General features: G+C 63.6%; 6 protein-coding genes across 6 annotated transcripts; all 6 read left to right on the forward strand.

Annotated features, from left to right (window-relative positions):
• Nucleotides 1-863: 863 nt before the first annotated feature.
• Nucleotides 864-3,419, forward strand: LMXM_09_0330 (conserved hypothetical protein; the record flags this gene model as incomplete). The annotated part of the gene is made up of 1 exon (XM_003872664.1): nt 864-3,419. One exon carries the CDS (start codon nt 864-866, stop codon nt 3,417-3,419), a length of 2,556 nt encoding a protein of 851 aa, XP_003872713.1.
• Nucleotides 3,420-4,858: 1,439 nt separating this feature from the next.
• LMXM_09_0340 (conserved hypothetical protein) lies at nt 4,859-7,987 on the forward strand (the record flags this gene model as incomplete). The annotated part of the gene is made up of 1 exon (XM_003872665.1): nt 4,859-7,987. The coding sequence occupies one exon, from the start codon at nt 4,859-4,861 to the stop codon at nt 7,985-7,987; it is 3,129 nt and encodes a 1,042-aa protein (XP_003872714.1).
• A 1,208-nt stretch (nt 7,988-9,195) lies between these two features.
• On the forward strand, nt 9,196-9,930 carry LMXM_09_0345 (conserved hypothetical protein; the record flags this gene model as incomplete). The annotated part of the gene is made up of 1 exon (XM_003872666.1): nt 9,196-9,930. The coding sequence occupies one exon, from the start codon at nt 9,196-9,198 to the stop codon at nt 9,928-9,930; it is 735 nt and encodes a 244-aa protein (XP_003872715.1).
• Nucleotides 9,931-10,751: 821 nt separating this feature from the next.
• On the forward strand, nt 10,752-13,358 carry LMXM_09_0350 (conserved hypothetical protein; the record flags this gene model as incomplete). Its single annotated transcript, XM_003872667.1, has 1 exon — nt 10,752-13,358. One exon carries the CDS (start codon nt 10,752-10,754, stop codon nt 13,356-13,358), a length of 2,607 nt encoding a protein of 868 aa, XP_003872716.1.
• A 1,092-nt stretch (nt 13,359-14,450) lies between these two features.
• Nucleotides 14,451-17,252, forward strand: LMXM_09_0360 (putative DNA photolyase; the record flags this gene model as incomplete). The annotated part of the gene is made up of 1 exon (XM_003872668.1): nt 14,451-17,252. One exon carries the CDS (start codon nt 14,451-14,453, stop codon nt 17,250-17,252), a length of 2,802 nt encoding a protein of 933 aa, XP_003872717.1.
• Nucleotides 17,253-17,902: 650 nt separating this feature from the next.
• On the forward strand, nt 17,903-18,535 carry LMXM_09_0365 (conserved hypothetical protein; the record flags this gene model as incomplete). Its single annotated transcript, XM_003872669.1, has 1 exon — nt 17,903-18,535. One exon carries the CDS (start codon nt 17,903-17,905, stop codon nt 18,533-18,535), a length of 633 nt encoding a protein of 210 aa, XP_003872718.1.
• Between the last annotated feature and the right edge of the window lie 737 nt (nt 18,536-19,272).

Genomic DNA, 19,272 nt, shown 5'->3' on the forward strand with positions numbered 1-19,272 from the left:
CGTTGCGAGCCGCCCTTTGCTCGGTCACACGTACACCACCACCGCCCACCGAAAAAAATACTCAACGAAACGAAACAAAACCCCTCCCCCTGTTTACCCCGAATACGGACTACCCTCCCCCTCCCTCGGAGCGCCATCGCCATCCACTCCATCCACCCATCCACAGGCACACAGGCACACCGCCTCCGTTGCCACCGGCGCGTGCAGCATCACAGTTGTTGCTGGCTTTTCCGTGACTGCTGCCCGTATTGCTACCCCCCCCACTTCTCTCTGTACGGGCGGGTCTCCCGTCACGGCAGCGCTCCCATCTATTCTTACGTTGTTTCCTCTCACGTCGTCGGCTAACCCCCCTCCTCCTCCCCCCTCTGCTTTCTCCAGCTGCCTCTGCTCACCCCTGTCGGTGTCGCAGTCCGTGCATCACTCACTGCTGCTACGACGAGTGCTGCTACGGTCTCCCTACTGTCTCTGCGTCTTGCTTGCTGCCCGCATCGACCAGAGCATCCTTTTGTTTATCGGACGGGTAGCCTCTGTCCAGTACTTTTCTTCGCTCGCCCCTCCTCTCCTCTCACGCACGCACGCAGCAGACGCGTCCACGTGTACGCACACCGAGCGCAAGGGGAGGGCCATCTTGGCGCGCTTCCGTTGTTTTGTTATTTGCTCATAGTTTCGTTGTTGCTTGGGGCATCTTTCCTTTAGGTCTGTATCCGTCTGAGTGTATCTGATGTGTGTGTGTGTGTGGCTGCCTACGTAGGTTTTTTTGGGTTGTTATTAGCCCTCCCTCCTCCTCCTCCTCCTCGCGCCGTCCATTGTCATCCCCTCCCCCTCTCTCAGCAACCCACGCATCCGTCGGGACTTGCACCGCCATGATGATCAACGATGCTGTACACCAGCGGGTCGTTCGCCCCCGTCTGCCTCCTCTGAGGGGGCAGACTCGGCTCTACGTTGGCATCGTTGCCTTCGTTGCGTGTCTGCTGCTCATCTTCATCGGCATCTTCTCGCCGCTGATTGTGCTGCGCAACATGGATAAGAGCTACGAAGCGGAGATGCGCGACATCGAGTACACCGTCGCCAACAAAGCCGTGGCACCGTACAGGGTGGTCATGGTCGAGGCCTTTGCCATCAGTCAGGCCCTGGAGGGCTACGTCATGAGTCGGATGCGGGTTCTGCCGAACTTGTCCGCTCCGCCACTGGAGCGTATTCGAGACCAGAACTTCACGAACTTCGACGAAATCGGCATAACACTCCGGCGCAACACAAACGCGATCGCCATGACTGCCCTACAGCCCGGCGGCGTGTACGCCTTCTTCTCGCCGAGCAACGCAACCACGTACGGGCGCGACACCCTCGACCCTCACGACAACGCGCAGAACTTCAACCCGACCCCTTGGGAGACCATCCGCAGCGGCCGCGCTGTCTACGTCGGTCCCTTCCGCTCCACCTCCGACGTTCTGCGCGGTCAGTGGGGCCTCGCTGTGCGACGGCCCATCTACAACCGCACAAGCTACGAGTCGGCCGATATCAGCACCTTCTGGGGCTTTGCGTTCACCCTGGTCAACATCAGCGGCCTTATGGAAGAAAACCCGTTCGTCTTCACCAACTTCACAACCAAGAGGCGGAGCTTCGACTACCTTCTCAGCGTCCACAATGAAACCTCCGACGCTATCACCGTCCTTGCGACCTCTCTCAAAAACCCGACGGCGACGCAGCTCGCAGAATTTGCCCGGCTCGGCACTAGCGTGGGTATCACCCCAAATCACCCGTTCCTCCTCACCATCCGCGGCCACGACTACGGCTCGAACCTCTCGCCTGCCAACATCATCATCATCGTGTCCACCGTATTATCTGGGCTTTTCGCCATCTTCGCCGCTGTCATCGCAGCCGTTTTGTGGTGCGCAGCCACCTACGACGCCGCAGCGCACGCGCCCAAGATGGCACCCTTCGCCATGCTCACCATCGGCCCCTGCCGCGGTGAGGAGCTCTGGGATCTTGCCGCGGATCAGATGGCCGAGGTGACGGAAAAGCTCGATCAGGTACTGGGGCGCCAAATGGAGCGGCACTGCGCCTACCAGATCCAGCAGGTGCACCCGCTCACCACGTCGTACGTCACGCGCAGCGTCGCCGCCGCTGTGCAGATGGCCTTCAGCACCATCGAGGAGCTGCAGCGCCACCCCATCGACGGCCCGCTGCGCGCCGTGCTCGGCGATGAAGGCCGCCTGCTGCTGTCCTACGCCGTGCACTGGTGCACCGACGCTGCCGTGCGCGTGGAATCGCTGGAGGGCACGTACCGCTACGAGGGCTGCGACGTTGTCTTCGGTGGCCGCATGTGGGCCCTTGCCGCGCCAAATGTCGTCACGGCGTCCGAGGCGGTGGTGCAGACACTGCCGCGCTTCGGCCTGTGCAGCATCGACACACGCTCGCACTGCGTTGTCAACGTGGTGCGCTCACGGACCCTCTGCGGTACCACCGGCGGCAAAGGGTTCGGCGGCAAGAGCGCCACGATCCACGTGCCATACTCGCCGCCCACCACCGTGCAGGCGACCGCCGGTGCACGGGGCGGCAGAGACATCTCCCCGATGGCGACACCCATGGGCGGTAGCAGTGACATCGAAGACGCGCAGCCGCTGCCGCCGCAGCAGCTCTTCACGCTGCTCGACACGCGCCGCCCCGCACTGGTGGCTGCCGCGGCTGCAGCGCCGCACAACGCCAACTCCTTCTCGGCATCTTGTCCTAGCGACACCGCGGTGGCCTCCGCCATGGACTTGCCTGCCGGTGAGCGTGTCATTCTACCAGTGTCGTCCTCGTCCACCGCTGATGGCGGTGCTGCCACTAGCCCTGACATCGCCACTGCCGCACGCACGAGTGCAAGCTCCCACGCACCGACCGAGAGCGAAGGCAACGACGTATTCTCTGCGCCATCACTGTCGGTGGCGCCGCCGCTGTCGCACGCATCGAGCTCCCTCGACATTGGTGTCCCCAACGGCGGCGCCACTACGGCGGTGCGACGGAACTTCCTCGCCTTTCAGGGGGACGCCGTCACACGTGCGCTGCTGCAGCCGCTGATCCCACGTGCGCTCGATGTTGCCCTGCGCGTCGCCTTCGACTACCAGTCCATCACCCTTGATGTACGCTATGCCGAGGTTCGGGTGCTGGTCTACTACTTCTACTCCAGCTACAAGATCCTGTTCCGCCCGCTGGCCGCGCCGGAGCGCCACAACATCTTCCGCCGCCTGGTGACAGCCTTCGGCGTGCCGCAGCAGGGCATCCTCGAGCACCTGGCCGCGCGCTGCGTCATTCGGTATGTGCAGCAGCGGTTGAAGTCACGTCGCCTCGCACTGCAACCCCCTCACCTTCGTGCCTCTCCTCGCGAAACACCGCTAACGCAGAACGTGTATGCAAATTTCGGAAGGGCATCCCGTTAAGCCGCTAGCGGCAGCAAGACGCGAGGAGGGCAAGTATGTGAGGCACACGTCTCCTAGAGGCCTTCGCCCTTTCACTGGGGTGTCTGGCTGGTTTCACGAGGCTTCTCTCCGATGCGAAGAACTGTCGCTCAGCGACAATGGATGGGTCTTGGGGTGGTGGTCGTGCTTGGATCTCTCCGTGTGCCTGCGTTAGTAAAGCAGCTGTGCAGAGGCGCGCGCGGTGCGCAGAAGGCTTCTGCATCGCCTCACGCCCTCCCACCCTCCCCTTTCTTTGTGATGTTCGTGTACGTATGATGGAGTGCATAAGGTATGTGTGTGTGTGTGTGCGTGCACGTGCACGTATTTGTTTCGGTGACTGTGTGGTTTGATGCTCTCACTGCTGTATGGGTGAATGTGAATGAAGTCCGGGCTCCTCCCACAAGGCGTCGATGCGGGACGGAGCGAGGTGCGACGTGGCGACGACGCTCGGGAGAGGGAGTGACAGCGCTCTCGTTGGTGCTGGGGGAAAGCGGAGGGGGGCTCGTGAGTGTCCGAATGCGTGTGTGCTCGATTGGGCCTGAGCAACGTCATGGCTCAGAATCGTGACATCGCCCTCCGCCCCGTCCCACCACCCTACTCATTGGCTCACTCACTCACTCCCCTCCCCCCTCCCTTTCATTCCTTTGCGTAAAACGCATGATTATGCGAACCTTCGCCGCTTACCTCCGCGCGGGCTATGGTTGGGGTCTGTGCAAGAGCATAGCCAGCAGCCTTCAGAAGGCATGACCGGTTGTGATGGCGCAGGTGGCACACGCCCGTATCATGAGCACGACGCGCGTCATCATAACAGGTGATATCGGCAAGACAGCAACGACACCCTAAGGCGCCGCCCGATACCAACGCGTGTGTGTGTGTGGGAGGGAGGGTAAGCATGATGCCTTTGTGCTTTCTCTTCCTACCTACCCGCACGCGGCACCGTCACCGCAGCCCTCTCTCCCTCCTCCGCCGTTCACCGCTGCCACCCCCTCTCACGCCGTCCCCTCTCCCATACTTTTCTCTGCCCCACCTCCGACCTGCCTCTCTCCATACATGCAAGTCGCATACAATGCGCCCACGCACACACTCACCCCACACGACCCCTTTCTCTATCCTTAGTCTCGCCTAAGCGTTCATCGTGTCCCTGCGTGCCACACAGACACACACATTGACGTGGCTGTGATCGCTCCAGTGGTGGCTGCTGTCCCCCCCCCTTCTCCCTTCTCCCTTCCCCCCTCTCCCTCTGTTTTCAGCCGGCACGTGCGTGCGTGCGTGTGTGTGTGTGTGTGTGCGCCGCCGTGTTGTCGTTTGAGTCTTCTGCTGTCTGCATCTTCCCTCCCCTCCCTTGCTTTTCATTTTCAGGTCTCCGTGCCGCTTAGCGGTGGGCACAGAGGCGCACGTACACACACACACGCGCGCGCAGGATGAAGATATTCCATATACCCACCGGCAACTCTGCCGAGGATGAGCAGAGCAGTAAACGCCACGCGAAGCGCTACCGCGTGTACTTCACGATCCTGGCCGTCTGGGTCTCCCTGCTGCTTATCCTGGTCACAATTCTTACGCCAATGCTGGTCTTGCAACGCCAGGATACCGAACTCGAGCGCATGCACCGGAAAGAGGAGAAGCAGCAGGCCATGGCCTACGCCACAACTTTTCGCGACGCCATCCTTGGCGCCATCTCGGCCGTGTACGGGGTGGAGGGGTACATCATGGGGCTGATGCAGTCGCTACCGAATCTCAACGACACCCCTGCCGATCGCGTGGCTGGCCAGTACTTTCCAAAGTTCTACGACTATGCCGAGCTGGTCTCCTCCTCGTCGCCCCACATCAGCCTATTCGCGACCGCGCCAGGTGGCGTTTTACTGCAGGTGTACCCACTCGAGGACGAGAAATTCATGAAAAACTGGGACCTGCTCAACAGCTTCTCCGAGAACCACACGGACCCCGCCGCCGCGTATCGGGAGGACCCCTTCACCACCATAAAGACCGGCGCACTCGCCTTGACGGGGCCGTATAAAAGCCCGGGCTTGCCGATGCGAGGCTGGGACAGCAGCTCTGACGAGGCACACAACATGTGGTGGGTCGACCTCCGCCAGCCGATCTATAACGCGACCTCGACAGCACTGATTTCAAACTCGACGTTTTGGGGCTTCGGCATCGTCTTCTTCAGCGTGGATGGGCTCATTCGGAAGAAAGGCTTTCCGGAGGCGATGGACAGCCTGGGAATGGCGTACATCATCTACGCGGTGAGCGTCAACGGCTCAGATGGCTGCACGGTGATCCTCGCATCATCGATGTTCAACGGCGAGACAGACTGCAGTAGGCCGTTGATGGCGGAATTTCTCGACGATGCGACCACCCGTGACGTCCTCAAGGAGAAGCTCTCATGGAAGATCGCCTTGAAGAGTATGAAGCGGGTCAACCGTTTCACGCCCCGCGTGCGCGACACCATTGTTATCGCGTCCGTCATCGGTGTTTTATTCCTGTTTGTCCTCTTCATGTACATCATTGTGCGATGCACGCGGGTGTACGACGGCGCTAAGCACGCGCCCAAGATGGCACCCTTCGCCATGCTCACCATCGGCCCCTGCCGCGGCGAGGAGCTCTGGGACCTCGCGTCGGATCAGATGGTGGAGGTGACGGAGCGTCTTGGCCATGTCCTGGCTCGGCAGATGGTACGCTATCACGCCTACCAGATCCAGCAGGTGCACCCGCTCGCCACATCGTACGTCACGCGCAGCGTCGCCGCCGCTGTGCAGATGGCCTTCAGCACCATCGAGGAGCTCTACAACTTTCCCATCGACGAACCCCTGCGCCGCCTGCTCGGCGATGAAGGCCGTCTGCTGCTGTCCTACGCCGTGCACTGGTGCACCGACGCTGCCGTGCGCATGGAAGTGATGGATGGTGGCTTCCGCTACGAGGGTCCTGACGTCGTGTACGGTGGCCGCATGTGGGTGTTTGCTGGTCCGAACGTGGTCACTGTGTCGCAGGCGGCGCTGCCGAGCACGACGTGCATGCCGCATGTAAAGAGCAAGCTGTTCGACTCGGTGTTCCTGCGCGGTGTCACAACTCGCCAGGACCTCTACGTCGTCACGGATACTTCGAACCATTCTCTGAAGGAGGCGGAGGCCTTCGCGGCGGATCAGCTGCGCCGTGCACGGCAAGCGCAGCTGCAGTACGCGGCTGACAAGGAGGCGGGGCTGGGCAACACCGGCTACACGCAGTGCAACCGGCTGCTCACCTCCTACCCGCGGATGGGGTACGATAGCAGTGACTTGGACAGCAGCTCCTTTGTGCGCGAGGCCTCCGCGTATAGCGAGGGCGCCGCCACTGTCAGTGGCAACGACAGCAATCTCATCTCCGTCGTAAACAGTGGTGGGGGCCAGGTGGCTTCTGGCGCTGCGAAAAGGGGTGCTCGCAAGGAGGGTGTGGCGGCGGTGGGCGCGCCGCCCACCGCCATCGTCGTGCCGGCCTCCACGCCGGACAAAGCACTGGTCGTCGCCGGCGCGGACGGGTCGGCATCGTCGCGCGCGATGCCGCAGCAGCGCATGAGTTGCCGTCCGCCTCGGGATCTCGCAGCAGCCAATGGCGTTTCGGGGTCGTCGAGGTCGTCCTCCAGCGCGTCGAGCGCGCGGTCTGAAAAGGAGATGTCGCCCCAGGAGCCGCAGACGCCACCCCTGCCGCCCATCTCATCGGAGGTATCTGTCGCCGCAGCGGCCGGCACTGTCCGGCCACGGCGCGGGCAGAACAACGCCCACACCGCTCCAGGCGCGAGCAAGAGTGGGAGCAACAGCATCGGCTGCAAGGACAACTGTAGCGCCATCCCTGCAGCAAGCGGCGTGCGTCACCACGACCTGCTCTTTACCAACCCGCTTGTTGTCGTCCCGCCGGCGATCACGGTGGCTGCAGCGGCGCACGGACTGTGCGGCGGCTCGGCTTCCACTACGCCCATCTCCAGCGAGTCGACTGGCGGGCGACACAGCAACTTTCCGACCTGCGGCGACAACCCACTCGCACACAGCACCACCGCCGCCGCCGAGAAGGTTGACGCACTCCCTGGAGGCAGTACACAGGTGGCCTGTATGTCAGGCAACAGCGAAGACAACGCTGCGCTGCAGGGTGGCGCGCCGGCGCTGGACAACTTCAGCAGCGACCTGCTGCTGCGCCCCGCCATCTCAACCCAGTCAGACCTACTGCTCCGCGCGGTGTTTGATCGGCAGGCTGTCGCGCTCGACCTGAGCTACGACTCTGTGCGGGTGCTGGTCTACTACTTCTACTCCAGCTACAAGATCCTGTTCCGCCCGCTGGCCGCGTCGGAGCTGCACAACATCTACCGTCGGCTGATGACAGCCTTCGGCGTGCCGCAGCAGGGCATCCTCGAGCACCTGGCCGCGCGCTGCGCCACTCGCTTCCTTCAACGACATGAGGAGACGCAGACTCTCTTGTGGGATCAGCAGCACCGGTTGCAGGTGCACATCCGGTCTCCTAGCGCGACCGCAGCCACAGCGACGTCCGTCTCTGACGACGGCGTGACGAGCACCTCCAGCTAAACGGCAACTAGGAATAGGAAAGACAGAAAGCCGGCGCACACGGATGGACAGGAAGAGGGGGGCGAAGAACCAGCAGCGGAGTGGGATACGTCGCAGCTGTGGTTGATGGGTCGACTCCGTCTCTCGCCTCGCCCCGCCCCGCCCCCCTCCACCCCCTCCCCACCTAACACACACACACACCATCGCCCTCACTCCCCTCCCCTCTCCCTTCATCTCTCATCATTCCATGCGCTGTGTGCGCGCGCGTCTGCTGCTGCTACTGCTCCCCTCCCCCCTCTCCCTCCGCTTCTTCATCGTCCTCATCCCGACCCTCCCTCTCCCTCTTCGGTCCACAAGCGCATCACCGAACCGCCCCCACCCCTCCCCTTCCCCCTCCCCCTCGTTGGCGTTTGTAACGCCTGCCGCGGCTGCTGTCGCTCGTGTTGCAGCCCGGTGGAGGCGATCATGAAATTATTGCTGTCAGTGTTTCGCGTGTGTGTGTGTGTGTGTGTCGACGGGATATGTATTTGTGTAGGCGGGTATGCGTGCATGTATACGCGTGCTCCGCCCCCCCCCCTCACTCCCCTCCCCCTCCCTCACATTGCTCCATCGTGTGCGTCTGTGTGGGCGTACCAGTGGTGGGGAAGGCGTTCGTCCCTCTGTGTCCATGCTTTGTTCGCAGAGAACCTTTCGAATGTCCTATCTTTCTCTCGCGCGCGCGGCTCCTCATCGCATGCGAAGAAGGACAGCAGCAGAGAATCCTATCCGACCTCCGCCCCCTCCCCCCACTCGCCGCCGCCGCCTCCGCGCCGCCCGCCTGTCTCTCCCCGTCTCTGCCCCTTCTCTCTACTAGTGCTGCTCTACACCGCTCCTCGCCCGATTCGGTCTCGTACGGAGAGAGCGGGGGTAGGCGGCGGCAATGGAAGATGCGCGCATGCGCTGTGCCGAGTGCCGGCTCTGCGCATCCGCTTGTCGGGTGTTGGGCGTTCGCGCCTGACCTTGTGAAGGCGATTCCGGTGGTGCAGCAGCGATCCCACAACGGCGTCTGCAGCCGCGCTGTCACTTGCCTGTTCTGGATCTGCAGACCCTCTCCCATCATCTTTCTACATCACGTCCACTCCCCACCACCACCACCGCCTTTTCCCTTCTCTGCCACTCTTCTTCGGGATTCTGAAGTGTTGAGGCCCCACGCGCCAGCGAAGAACAGTAGAGAAACCCATCACATCCGCATGGTGCGCGTTGGCGCGAAGCGTGAGCGTCCTTGCATTCTCGTGCTCCATGTCGCCTTGCGGGCCGCTGCGTGGCCCGAAAGGGAAGGACGGCAGCGCGGGCGTGAAGGAGGAAGCCTCTCCACCTCTCCGCAAGAACGGTTTATCTGGAAGACTTCGGCCACCGCGGAGGTATACGCGAAGGCGGTGCTGCGCAGCATACGTGCGTACTGGCAACTGCTTGGTGGGGTACGCTACGCGGGCTCCAATGCCTTGACTCTGGTCAGTGCCGTGTGGCAGGACATCGACAGTGCCGCGGTTGGGGAAACGGCGGCAGCGCGAGCGGGAGGGGACGCCGAGGGTACCTCACCGTCGGCTGTCCCTCTGACAAGTACCATTACCACGGCAGCCATGCGCTCAAAACGACAGCGCATGAGTGCAACCCGGCGGCGCAGCGGCGTGCTGCGGTGCGCCGTGCATCTCTCTCGCTCCGTCTACGGGGACGCTGGCGCGGCACACCTTCTGCGAGCCTCGTGCGCGTGTGTTACCGAGGCTACGGCAGCGGTGCCGGTGTCGCAACTGCTCGCTGATGACGGTGCCGCGACGGTGGCGGCCGGCGCTTCGACAGACGACGGGCGAAAGAGGCGTCGCGGACGCACAGAGGAGGATGTTGGGGATATGATGCAGCAGACCTGCCACGCCGCCGTGCATGTTGCGCGTGTGGAGAACGTGTTGCCGTCGCCCCAGCGACGCTGAGAAGGTGGTATGATCGCCACTGCAGCCACTACTCCAAATTCAGGCAAGCGTGGCGTGCCTCTGTCAGTATTACACGACACACGCACGTGCGCGTGCAAGAGCGAATCGCACGCGAAAGCGGTGAGAGAGGGGGGAGGGGGGAGGACGAACAGCCGCGGTGCAAACCCCCTCGCACCCTCCCTCCCTCCCTATACGCATCGCTCTCGCCCTCGTTGTACCGCCACCCCCTTCTTCGATTCCTTCACCTTTGGTCTGTACGTGCGGGTGCGGGTGCACGCTGGTCCCCCCCCCCACTCCTCCACCACCTCTTCCTCCTCCTCCTCCTCCCGCCACTCACGCAAACGTACACGCGCAACTGGCATACGACATGGTGCGGGTCTGTTATCGGCTGTGTATGATGTGGAGGATGTGTGTCACCGAGAACGTTGCGGTACGCATCGAAGCAGCAGTCTGTTGGTGCCCTACGCGTAGACCTCCCTCCCCCCCCCCACACACACAACCCCTGCACGCTGGGGGAGGGCAGAATACACGGAACCACACGAGTTGCACTTCGTAGCACTATACGTATATATATTTATCTGTCGCCTGTTCGCCTGCTGCCCTCCAAGCACGCCACCCCTTTCCCATTCCCATTCCCTCCCCCCTTCCTCCTCCCCGAGCTCGAAGAGTGGGAGGAGACACAGAGCCCCACATGAGCCGCTGGCACTAAGTCTCTCCTTCGTGTGTACGTCTGTGCCTGGGCGTGTACGGCAGACTTTGTCTTGCTTTGTGCAGGGGTGGGGGGCTCCGCTGCACCGTAGGAGTGTGGTCGTCCGCCACTCATGACATCCTTGGCCAGGGAGCTCAGGGAGCTCGAGGCGACGAGCCAACTCCCGCCGTCTACAACGCAGCAGCGCGTCACACCGTCCACCGTCCTCTTACCTGCTGCTGTCGGTACGGTGTCGCCGCAACTAAGCCCGTTCGTCGCCAACACCGCAGCGACGTTGTCTCCGCAAGCGTCTATACCGATGTGCATGGCGCCGCTGCTGGGTCTCAGCCCTTTCCCTAGTTCGCCGTTGCACAACGGCAGCACGACATTGCACGGGACTAACGATGGCTGCCCGGACGCCAGCGCGGACCGCGTTGACAATAGAAGCTGCTCAATCATCAATTCGTTTGACCGGTCCTCACCTCCGACTCCGTCCGTCGCGCTGCGCATCAGCAACGGCAGTGATGGCAGTGCCCAGTCAGGCACCGTACACGCTCACGCCGCACCCGCCGCCCGCAGCGCTGACGAAGACTCGGCGCTTGACCCTCTCACATCCTCCTCCTCGACCGCAACGACGCGCCTGTCGCAGGGTACGCCGGAGAACTCGCTCATGGTGAACACCACGTCAGCGCACCAGTCCAATGCCGAAGAAGCGACGTCGGCGACGGCCACAACCAACGGAACGGGTAGCGGCAGCGAGCGCAGCAGCCGCTCCGACGCCCGCTTGGACAGGGGCCGACGTTGCTCGACGACCTCGCTCTACCCACACCCACAAGCGCACCACCAACAGCCGCGCCCAGCGTGTGACGCATCCTTATCGTGGGTATTGACGCCTGCGCGTGATCCCGGCGGAGCAGCGTCGCAAGCGGGATCAGTGCACTACTACGCGCCGCCCTTCCCTTCCTTTGCAGAAGGCGTGTGTGCCCTGTACCCTCTTCCTAGCGCCACGGAAGCGACGACACCGGCATCAGCAGCAGCCCCATCGATTCCGCCAAGGGCAGCATCGCACGAGGAAGTGGACAGTGGACCGCCCTCGATGGCCTCCCAGCAGGAAACTCCTCATCAGGCGCCAGGGCAGCCGCAGACGCCTCTTTCCACCACCGCCACCGACACCGACACCGACACTGCGTCGCCGACGAATGCGCCCGTGCAGCTGTCGCTGCAAGAGGGGCTGATGATTTCGACACCTCTGACCCCGAGGAGCGGCCGCGGCACGCCGTCATCGATGCTGCTCGTCGCACCATCACCACCGCGACGTCGCTCTAGCTCGGCAACAAACCCGTCCATCAACACGGTCGGTGTGAGGCCCAACTACGACAAGAGCAGACGAGGAAGCTCCACCACCGCCGCCACGGCTGCAACAGTGATGGCAGCCGCATTCACCTCCACCCAGCGTGTGCCCCCCTCTGCATCCCCGGCCACGGCCACACCACCATCACCGCCGCCGCACATGCGCCTCAGGAGCATCAGTAACGGAAGCAATGCGCACAAAAATCACAGCAATACGAGCGGGAGCGGCATTCCGAGCACCGTTACCTTTATCCCCATCGGGGTGCAGCCGGCCATCGCTCCCGCCTCTACCTCTTTCTCTGCGACCAGCCCGTGCCAATCACCCACCCGCGCAGCCGTCAACGCCAGTGACCCCGGGGCTTTCATCTCCGGTGTGGCAGCCGCGCCGGCACCTCCGACGTCCGACCGAAGGATCTCCGCCGCGAGCCCCGTACCCTACACCCCCTCCGTGCCGAAGATGGCCGCGCTTGAGCACACAGGCCAAGCCTCTGCTGACCCGCGAGCGTCGGCGACGCCACCGCTGCAGCGGAGCCCCGCCTCCCCCACGGCGCAACCAGTGCAGAACCCGGCGTACTGGACGTTCCCATGTACACCGGCGGTGCCCATGACAGTCTTCCTCGCAGCCCCGGAGGTAAGCTGGCACTCCTTGACGGGCGGAGTGACGACCCCACCGGCGAGTAGCGTCGGCGTCGCCATACCCGACCCGTACAGCCAGAACTTCTTCGTTGGCTGCGGCGTTCGAGGCACGGGTACGTCCATCTTGGACGGCTGCTCGTCGACCGCCTCCATCGCGACGCCGCTGGCCACGTCACCGGCGTCATCGGCGGCACTCGAGCTGCAGCGCACGAGTAGCAGTCGTGGTGCTACGTGGCCGTCGGCGGGGCAGACGTACCGGAACGTGCTCGTCTATAGCGGTGGTGGCACCAGCGGTCAGGGCAGTGGATGCGCCACGACCGTCACAGCATCGGGAAGCAGCCGCGGCCTTGGTCTTCCCCTCTACTCCTCACAGCCGCAGCTTCTCTGCACGCCAGTGCCGCTCGACGACACGGAGAGCGTATGCGCGATTTGTTTAGAGGGTCGCGTGTCGAAAACCAAGACGGAGACGAGAGGAACGGCGGCGCTGCCATCGACACCTCTGCAGCTGTCGCATGCGGTGGCGGAGGGGGCAAGCCAGGAAAACGACAGCGCCGCAGCAGTGATGGGCGATACGACGCCAGCCAACGAGGGAGCCGAGCGGGGGGGCGTGCGCGGTGTCAAGCCCGGCTCCTGCCTCCTCTCGCTTCCTTGCGGTCATTGCTACCACCAAAACTGCGTGCAGCGGTGGCTGATGGAGTCGCAGAGCTGCCCCACCTGCCGCCGCGACCTAGCGCGCGACGCCACCATCACCTGATCAGAGAGGACGCGGAGACAACGAGCAGAGGGATGCGCGGAACTCGTGAGGGGCGGGCTGATTCGCTGGAGCGCACGGAAAAGGATCACGGCGGCATGTCAACGAGGGATGGCATGCAGGGCCCCCCCCTCCCCCGCACCTCCACCAGGCAGAGCATGGCCGTCTGCGTGTGTGTCCTGTGTGTGTGTGTATGTGTGTCTGTGTGTGTGTGTGTGTGTGTGTGTGTGTGTGTGTGTGTGCCGTCTCCCGGTGGCAGGCTCGTAGGCGTCGCAACACGTGGAAGGAGGGAGGGGGGCACACATCCTGGCACTGTTCTTTCTATGCTTCGTGACTCGGCGATGTCATCCATGCGCGCAAACATATACATGCAAGCACAGGAGGTGGCTGCTTGCCATCCAGTCCTGCCGCCTGCGCTGTCTTGGGCGGCAACAGTCCTGCCTGGTCGTCATCTCTCCGGTGTGCACCCTCGCCGTCTACACGCACACGAAGGTATGCTGCTCCCTCCCTCCCTCCCCCCTCTGCCCTCGCTACACGCACATGCACGCATGCGCGCACAACCATGACAGCTCATGGATACACTCGCTGCCCGCCCCGTCGCCCCTCCCGCCCCCTCCTCCTGCCGCACAGGCGGTACCGCAGTGAACGAAGCTCGTGGCCATGCAGTCCCTCGGCCGCCTACCAGTATCACGGGTGACAACGGCCGTCGGGTCGCTTCGACGCTCTGCCCCGCATCGCTGCCACGCAGCCGCGTCCTGTACCGTGCTGTGGAAAAATGAACACAGTCACGGTTGTGGCACCCTCATAGGCGCACGACGCGCCTTCTTCACAGCAACGCGGGTGCGCCGACGGCGTGGCAGCGGCGACAACAGTGCCAACACGGATGTCCCCACGGAAGCGGCGTCGAGCGCGGCGGCGGACCTCTGTGAACCTCCCCGGCTCAACGAGGGCATGGACGGCGACCGTCGCTCACTCTCAGCAGTCCACCTATCCGCCGCGCCAACAGTCCCACCGCTGCCACCGCCACCACCGCCCGCATCTTCGGCGTCGCCTGCCGGGATCACGGCGGAGGAATGGGCTGAGTACCAGCAGTACATGCGCCAAGTCGAGACCGATTCCGCGCTCCTTGCCGCCGCTCAAGGACTTACACCGCCGCTCTCGGACTCACCGGTCGGCGAAGTCGACCAGGCAGCAGCGATAGAAGAGGATGGTTCGCACGGCGGCGGCATGTTCGCAAGCAAGCCTCCATGGGGCTCCCCGGCGCCACCGCTTGCGTTGGCTGAAGATGCCGCTGAGCTTGCAACTGATCTGGCGCAAGAGGTGGGCGCGCTCTACGCTGACTTTGGTGTTACATCGGCACGTTGTTGGGAGCAGGCAGAGCAGAAAATGGGAGCAGACAGTGGTCGCCGAGACGACGACGGCGTCGAATTCGGAGACGATGTCGAGCGTGATGAGCAGCTGCTCGCTTCCCTGAAGGGCCGCCACGTACGACTGCAAAACACGCCCGACGTGGTGATGCCACCCCTCATCATCCCCGATAGAAACGGCGGCGTGGCGGCGGACACGCAGCTGCTGCTGCACTGTCGCGGGGGAGAGAGCGAAGCATCTGCCTTGGCGGTCGCACCGCGGATAACAGCGCACCTCCTTCACCGGCACAGCTATCTTGCGGAGCAGGATCGACTGTACCTTGGCCCTTGCACAGCGCCAGAAGCGCAGCTGCGGCCGCCGGATGCCATGCGAGCAGCACTCCCATCTGCGGGCACACAGCGCCACGGCTGCTGCGTCCTTGTCGTCTTCTCCACCACGGACCTGCGTGTTCACGATAACCAGCTCTTGGCATTCGCCTCGGTGTGCGCCAGGGCGGCCGCCGCAGAGGCAGGCGGCCCAGTTCCCGTCATTGGTGTGTGTGTACTCGACTACCGAACCTTTGCGCAGCCGAGCACTGTCGGCGGCTTCTTCCGTCAGAGCCCTCAGCGGGCGCAGTTCCTGCTTGATACGGTCGCGGCGCTGCGCCGCAAGCTGGAGGACACACTGCATGTGCCTCTCCTGGTTCGCTGTGGTCGGCCAGAGGAGCACGTGCCCCGCCTGGCCGTGGAGCTGCGGGCGATGGATGTTCTCATGACGACTCAGTACGCCCCCCACGAGCGACGCGTGCAAGCGTTGATGGTGCGTCGACTCCAGGCGGGGACGTGGGTGTCGCGCGAGGAGGTGGCTGACGAGACGGTGGTGGCGAGTGAAATTGGGCAAGGAGCATCAGTGACGCCACTTGACGCACACTGTGGCTCCGCAGCGGAGGAAGACGATCCGTTGATCGCCGTCGTCGAGCACGCGAGCTGCGGCGTCGGTGGCCAGCATCCATACCACCGCGGCAGCAACTTGCCCTCGCACTGCCGCGCCGCGGCTGCTCTGCCGGTGGTGCACAGTGTCTGGCAGTCGACGCTGGTGCACCTCGACGACTTGCCGACACCGCTGGCCGCCATGAAGGAAGGCGAGCGGTGGTACCACGACGACGTCACGGTGAGCACGATCCGGCCGACCGAGCCGTACGACAAGGCGACCGCGCTGCTGGCGAAGCTGCCTCGAACCTGGCAAGCGGCTGCCCTGCTTCCCACGGAAAACGAGCGGTACGGGCGAGCGGGGCCATCCGTCCTGCGGGGGGCGCTACCGCGGCTCGAAGACCTGGGCTACAGCGCCGCAGCCGCCCGCGGGACAGACTTCGCCTTCCAGGAAGTGATCGCCACCCAGTCGTCTCACCCGGACGCCGGCGAGGACGCGGCGCTGGTACGCCTGCAGGACTGGCTGGCGCAGGGCGGCGTGACGTCGCTGCTGCGCTACGGACGCGAGCGGCGCACTAACACGAAGATGTACTCACAGAAGCTGGCACGCGTGTCACCGTACATCGCGCTCGGTGCCCTGTCCCCGCGCAAGTACTATGAAGTACTGCGGGAGTTCGCGCAGGCGAACCAGCGCGACGCGTTTGTGCAGCAGCAGTTCCGCGAGGGTTTGCTGCGGCTGTCTCGGCGGGACTACTGGCACTGGATGGGCCTGCGCTTCGGCGACCGGCTCTTCTTCTCGTACGGGCCGCACCCCGAGCACACGGACGACGTACCGGAATGGCGTCATGACCGTAAGGTGGTGCAGCGGTGGTGCGATGGACTGACCGGCATCCCCTTCGCAGATGCCGCGATGCGGGAGTTGGTAGGGACAGGCTTCGTCGCGCAGGAGGGGCGGCAGGCTCTGGCGTGGCTGCTCACGCGTGGCTACGGACAAGACTGGCGCCTCGGCGCTGAGTGGATGGAGCGCTGCTCCCTCGACTACGACCCGTTCGTCTGCTACGGAAACTACGCGTATAGCTGCGGGCTTATGCTGGACGACTTCGGCGAGCCTGTCCGAAACGTGTACTACCTCGCCCACCAGCACGACCAGACCGGCATCTACGTAAAGAAATGGCTGCCGCAGCTGTCGAAGGTGCCACCGGTGTACATACACCGCCCACATGTGCTGACGGAGCGCATGCAGGCGATGCACGGCGTGTACCTAGGCAGAAACTACCCCTACCCACTCAAGCTGTGGCAAGGGGCGCAGCGCAGTCTGTCCGCCGCCAAGCTCACGGCGTACTACCCGCAGGGCATAGTGAAAGGTCCTGGGTACGCGGAAGCGCTGCGGTACGGCAGCGCCGTGATGCACCCCGAGGAGTACAACGCCGCTGTGTCGCCTGGCTACCTGCAGCGGCAGGAATGGGCGACAATGCTACCAGCCTCCGCCTTCGCCGGCATCGAGGACAGCGACGAGATGGCGAGGCACTTCTCCCTCTTGGAGGCAGCAGCTCCACGGAAGTCTGCCGCACCCGCCGCCGCTGTGGCGGCGGAGTCCACTTTGAAGAGGGCCACCGCGTAGAGGTGCGCAAGCTGCCGCGGCTCTCCGTCTGTGCCGCCACCACCATCCTCCCCCGATGTGTCGATGCACGTGCCTGGGTGTATTGCTGTCTTGTTCGGTAACCATCTTTTCTCACGCCATCATCGGCCTCCCAACCACCACCACCACCCAACGCCCAACAGCTCGCTCCTTCCCTTCACAGCCCCACCACGCATGTGCACGCACACGCACACGCACACGTACACGTACACGTGCACGCACAGAGCAAGAGGGAGGGAGTAGTCTGGTTCTGTGTGTGTGTGTGTGTGGAGGGCGAGGGGGGGCGAGTCCGTTTCGAAGCTAAGTGATAACCAACGCCTCTGCCGGAAAAGATTTCTGCTGGGCGCATGCATATGTGGTGGCGCTTGTGCTTGGGTCTTGCCGGGTCCGTCGCCAAGGATCCGCTGCTGCTGCTGCTGCTGTCTGCATCTTGATAACCTAAGCTGCCGGTGTCCTCATCTGCGTTGCTACTTCCCCCCCCCACCTCACCCCGCCCCTTCCTCTCACCGACCGCACCTCCCTTACACGTTGCTACCGCTCTGCCTACGTCGTACATCTCCGCGCACACGCAGGCTCGCAGACAGGCACGCTGTTCCTCGTCACACCTCAGCTCTACCCCCCCCCTGCTGGCTATGTCCGCGACCGCCCCCGCGACATCTATGGGCCCTTTGCCCTACCCGAACGCATTGCAAAGCCGGCACACCACGGCCGAGCACCATCAGATCGCCGCTGCTGCCGTGCACGTCTACCAGAGTACCCTCGAGCAAGAGAAGGCTCTCCTGCAAGAAACTGACGCGCTGCTTAGCGAAGAGGAGGCGGGGCGACTCCAGCGGAGAATTGACAATCAGGTTGCCGCTGACGCCACTGCCGCACAATTTCGCGACCGCGCCTGCAAAGTCGTCGCCAGTGTGCCGAGCGAGCAGTATCGCAGCGAAGACGTCGCCATCGACATCTTCCACGCAGCGTGTGACGGTGATGTAGCGGCTCTCGACGCATGCCTACGAAGCGCGTCAAGCATCGACGCCCTCGGGCAGCCAGACCCGGCGCGGTACAACGGCGTTCAGTTCAAGCAGCGGTGGCTCTTCCGCGCGCCGCCGCTCGTCTTCGCGGCCGCCTTCGGACGTGAGGAGGCGGTGCGCTTCCTGCTAGAACACGGGGCAGACCCGCACGTGGCGTCCACCACTGGGCTGCGCGCGCAAGATTACGCGGCACAGCGCGGCTACAGCGCGATTGTGTTAATGCTGACCAGCAGTACGTCGCCCTGACAGAAGAGGCGTCGGTGCGAGTGGTGGCAGCCCAACGAACCGTCGATCCATGTATAGTAGCCCTCATCACCGCCACACAGCACCTTTCGTCGTGGTCGTGTGTGTGTGTGTGTGTGTGTGTGTGTGTGAGTGTACGAGGGAGGCGAGGCGTCTCCCAACGCACGCCCACGCGTATGCTCTCCGCTGTGCTAACTTCTCAGCCTCGTTGTCTTATTCGCCTCTGTCCGCCGTTTTGTGCGTTGGTGTGTTTGTGGTCCGTAGCGTGCGCCGCTGCGGCTTGCATGGATATAGGGAGCGGGAGACGCACATGTGCGTCCCACTCCTCCTCCCCCTCTTCTCCCCCATAGCCTCTGCATCTCTCTGCCAGCGCCTGTCTTGGCGTGCTTCGACGTTGCCCATGTGCCGACAACGAGGGAGTACATATTTATACGAAGGCAAGTGAACGATGGCGAAGCGGAGCTTGTGAAGCTGGCCCTCCTCCTCCCCTCCCCTCCCCCCCCCCCCACTCCACTCCACTCCCCGGCTAATGGTACCCCTGTGAGCCTGGACTGGCCGCGCTCCTTATCCTCCTCGCCGGTGCCGCCGCCACCGTCGCCGTCCCTTTGTTCTGTGGTCCTGCTCACTCGTGCTCTCCTCCGTGCTGCTGCCGATTTTTCCCCTTTGATTCGGCATGTGGACGCCAGCACCGACGACGAAGTCCATCACCACCCACTCGCACATCCCGCACACACACACAC

The sequence above is a fragment of the Leishmania mexicana genome, chromosome 9, assembly GCF_000234665.1.
Source record: "Leishmania mexicana MHOM/GT/2001/U1103 complete genome, chromosome 9".
Taxonomy (NCBI): Eukaryota; Euglenozoa; class Kinetoplastea; order Trypanosomatida; family Trypanosomatidae; genus Leishmania; species Leishmania mexicana.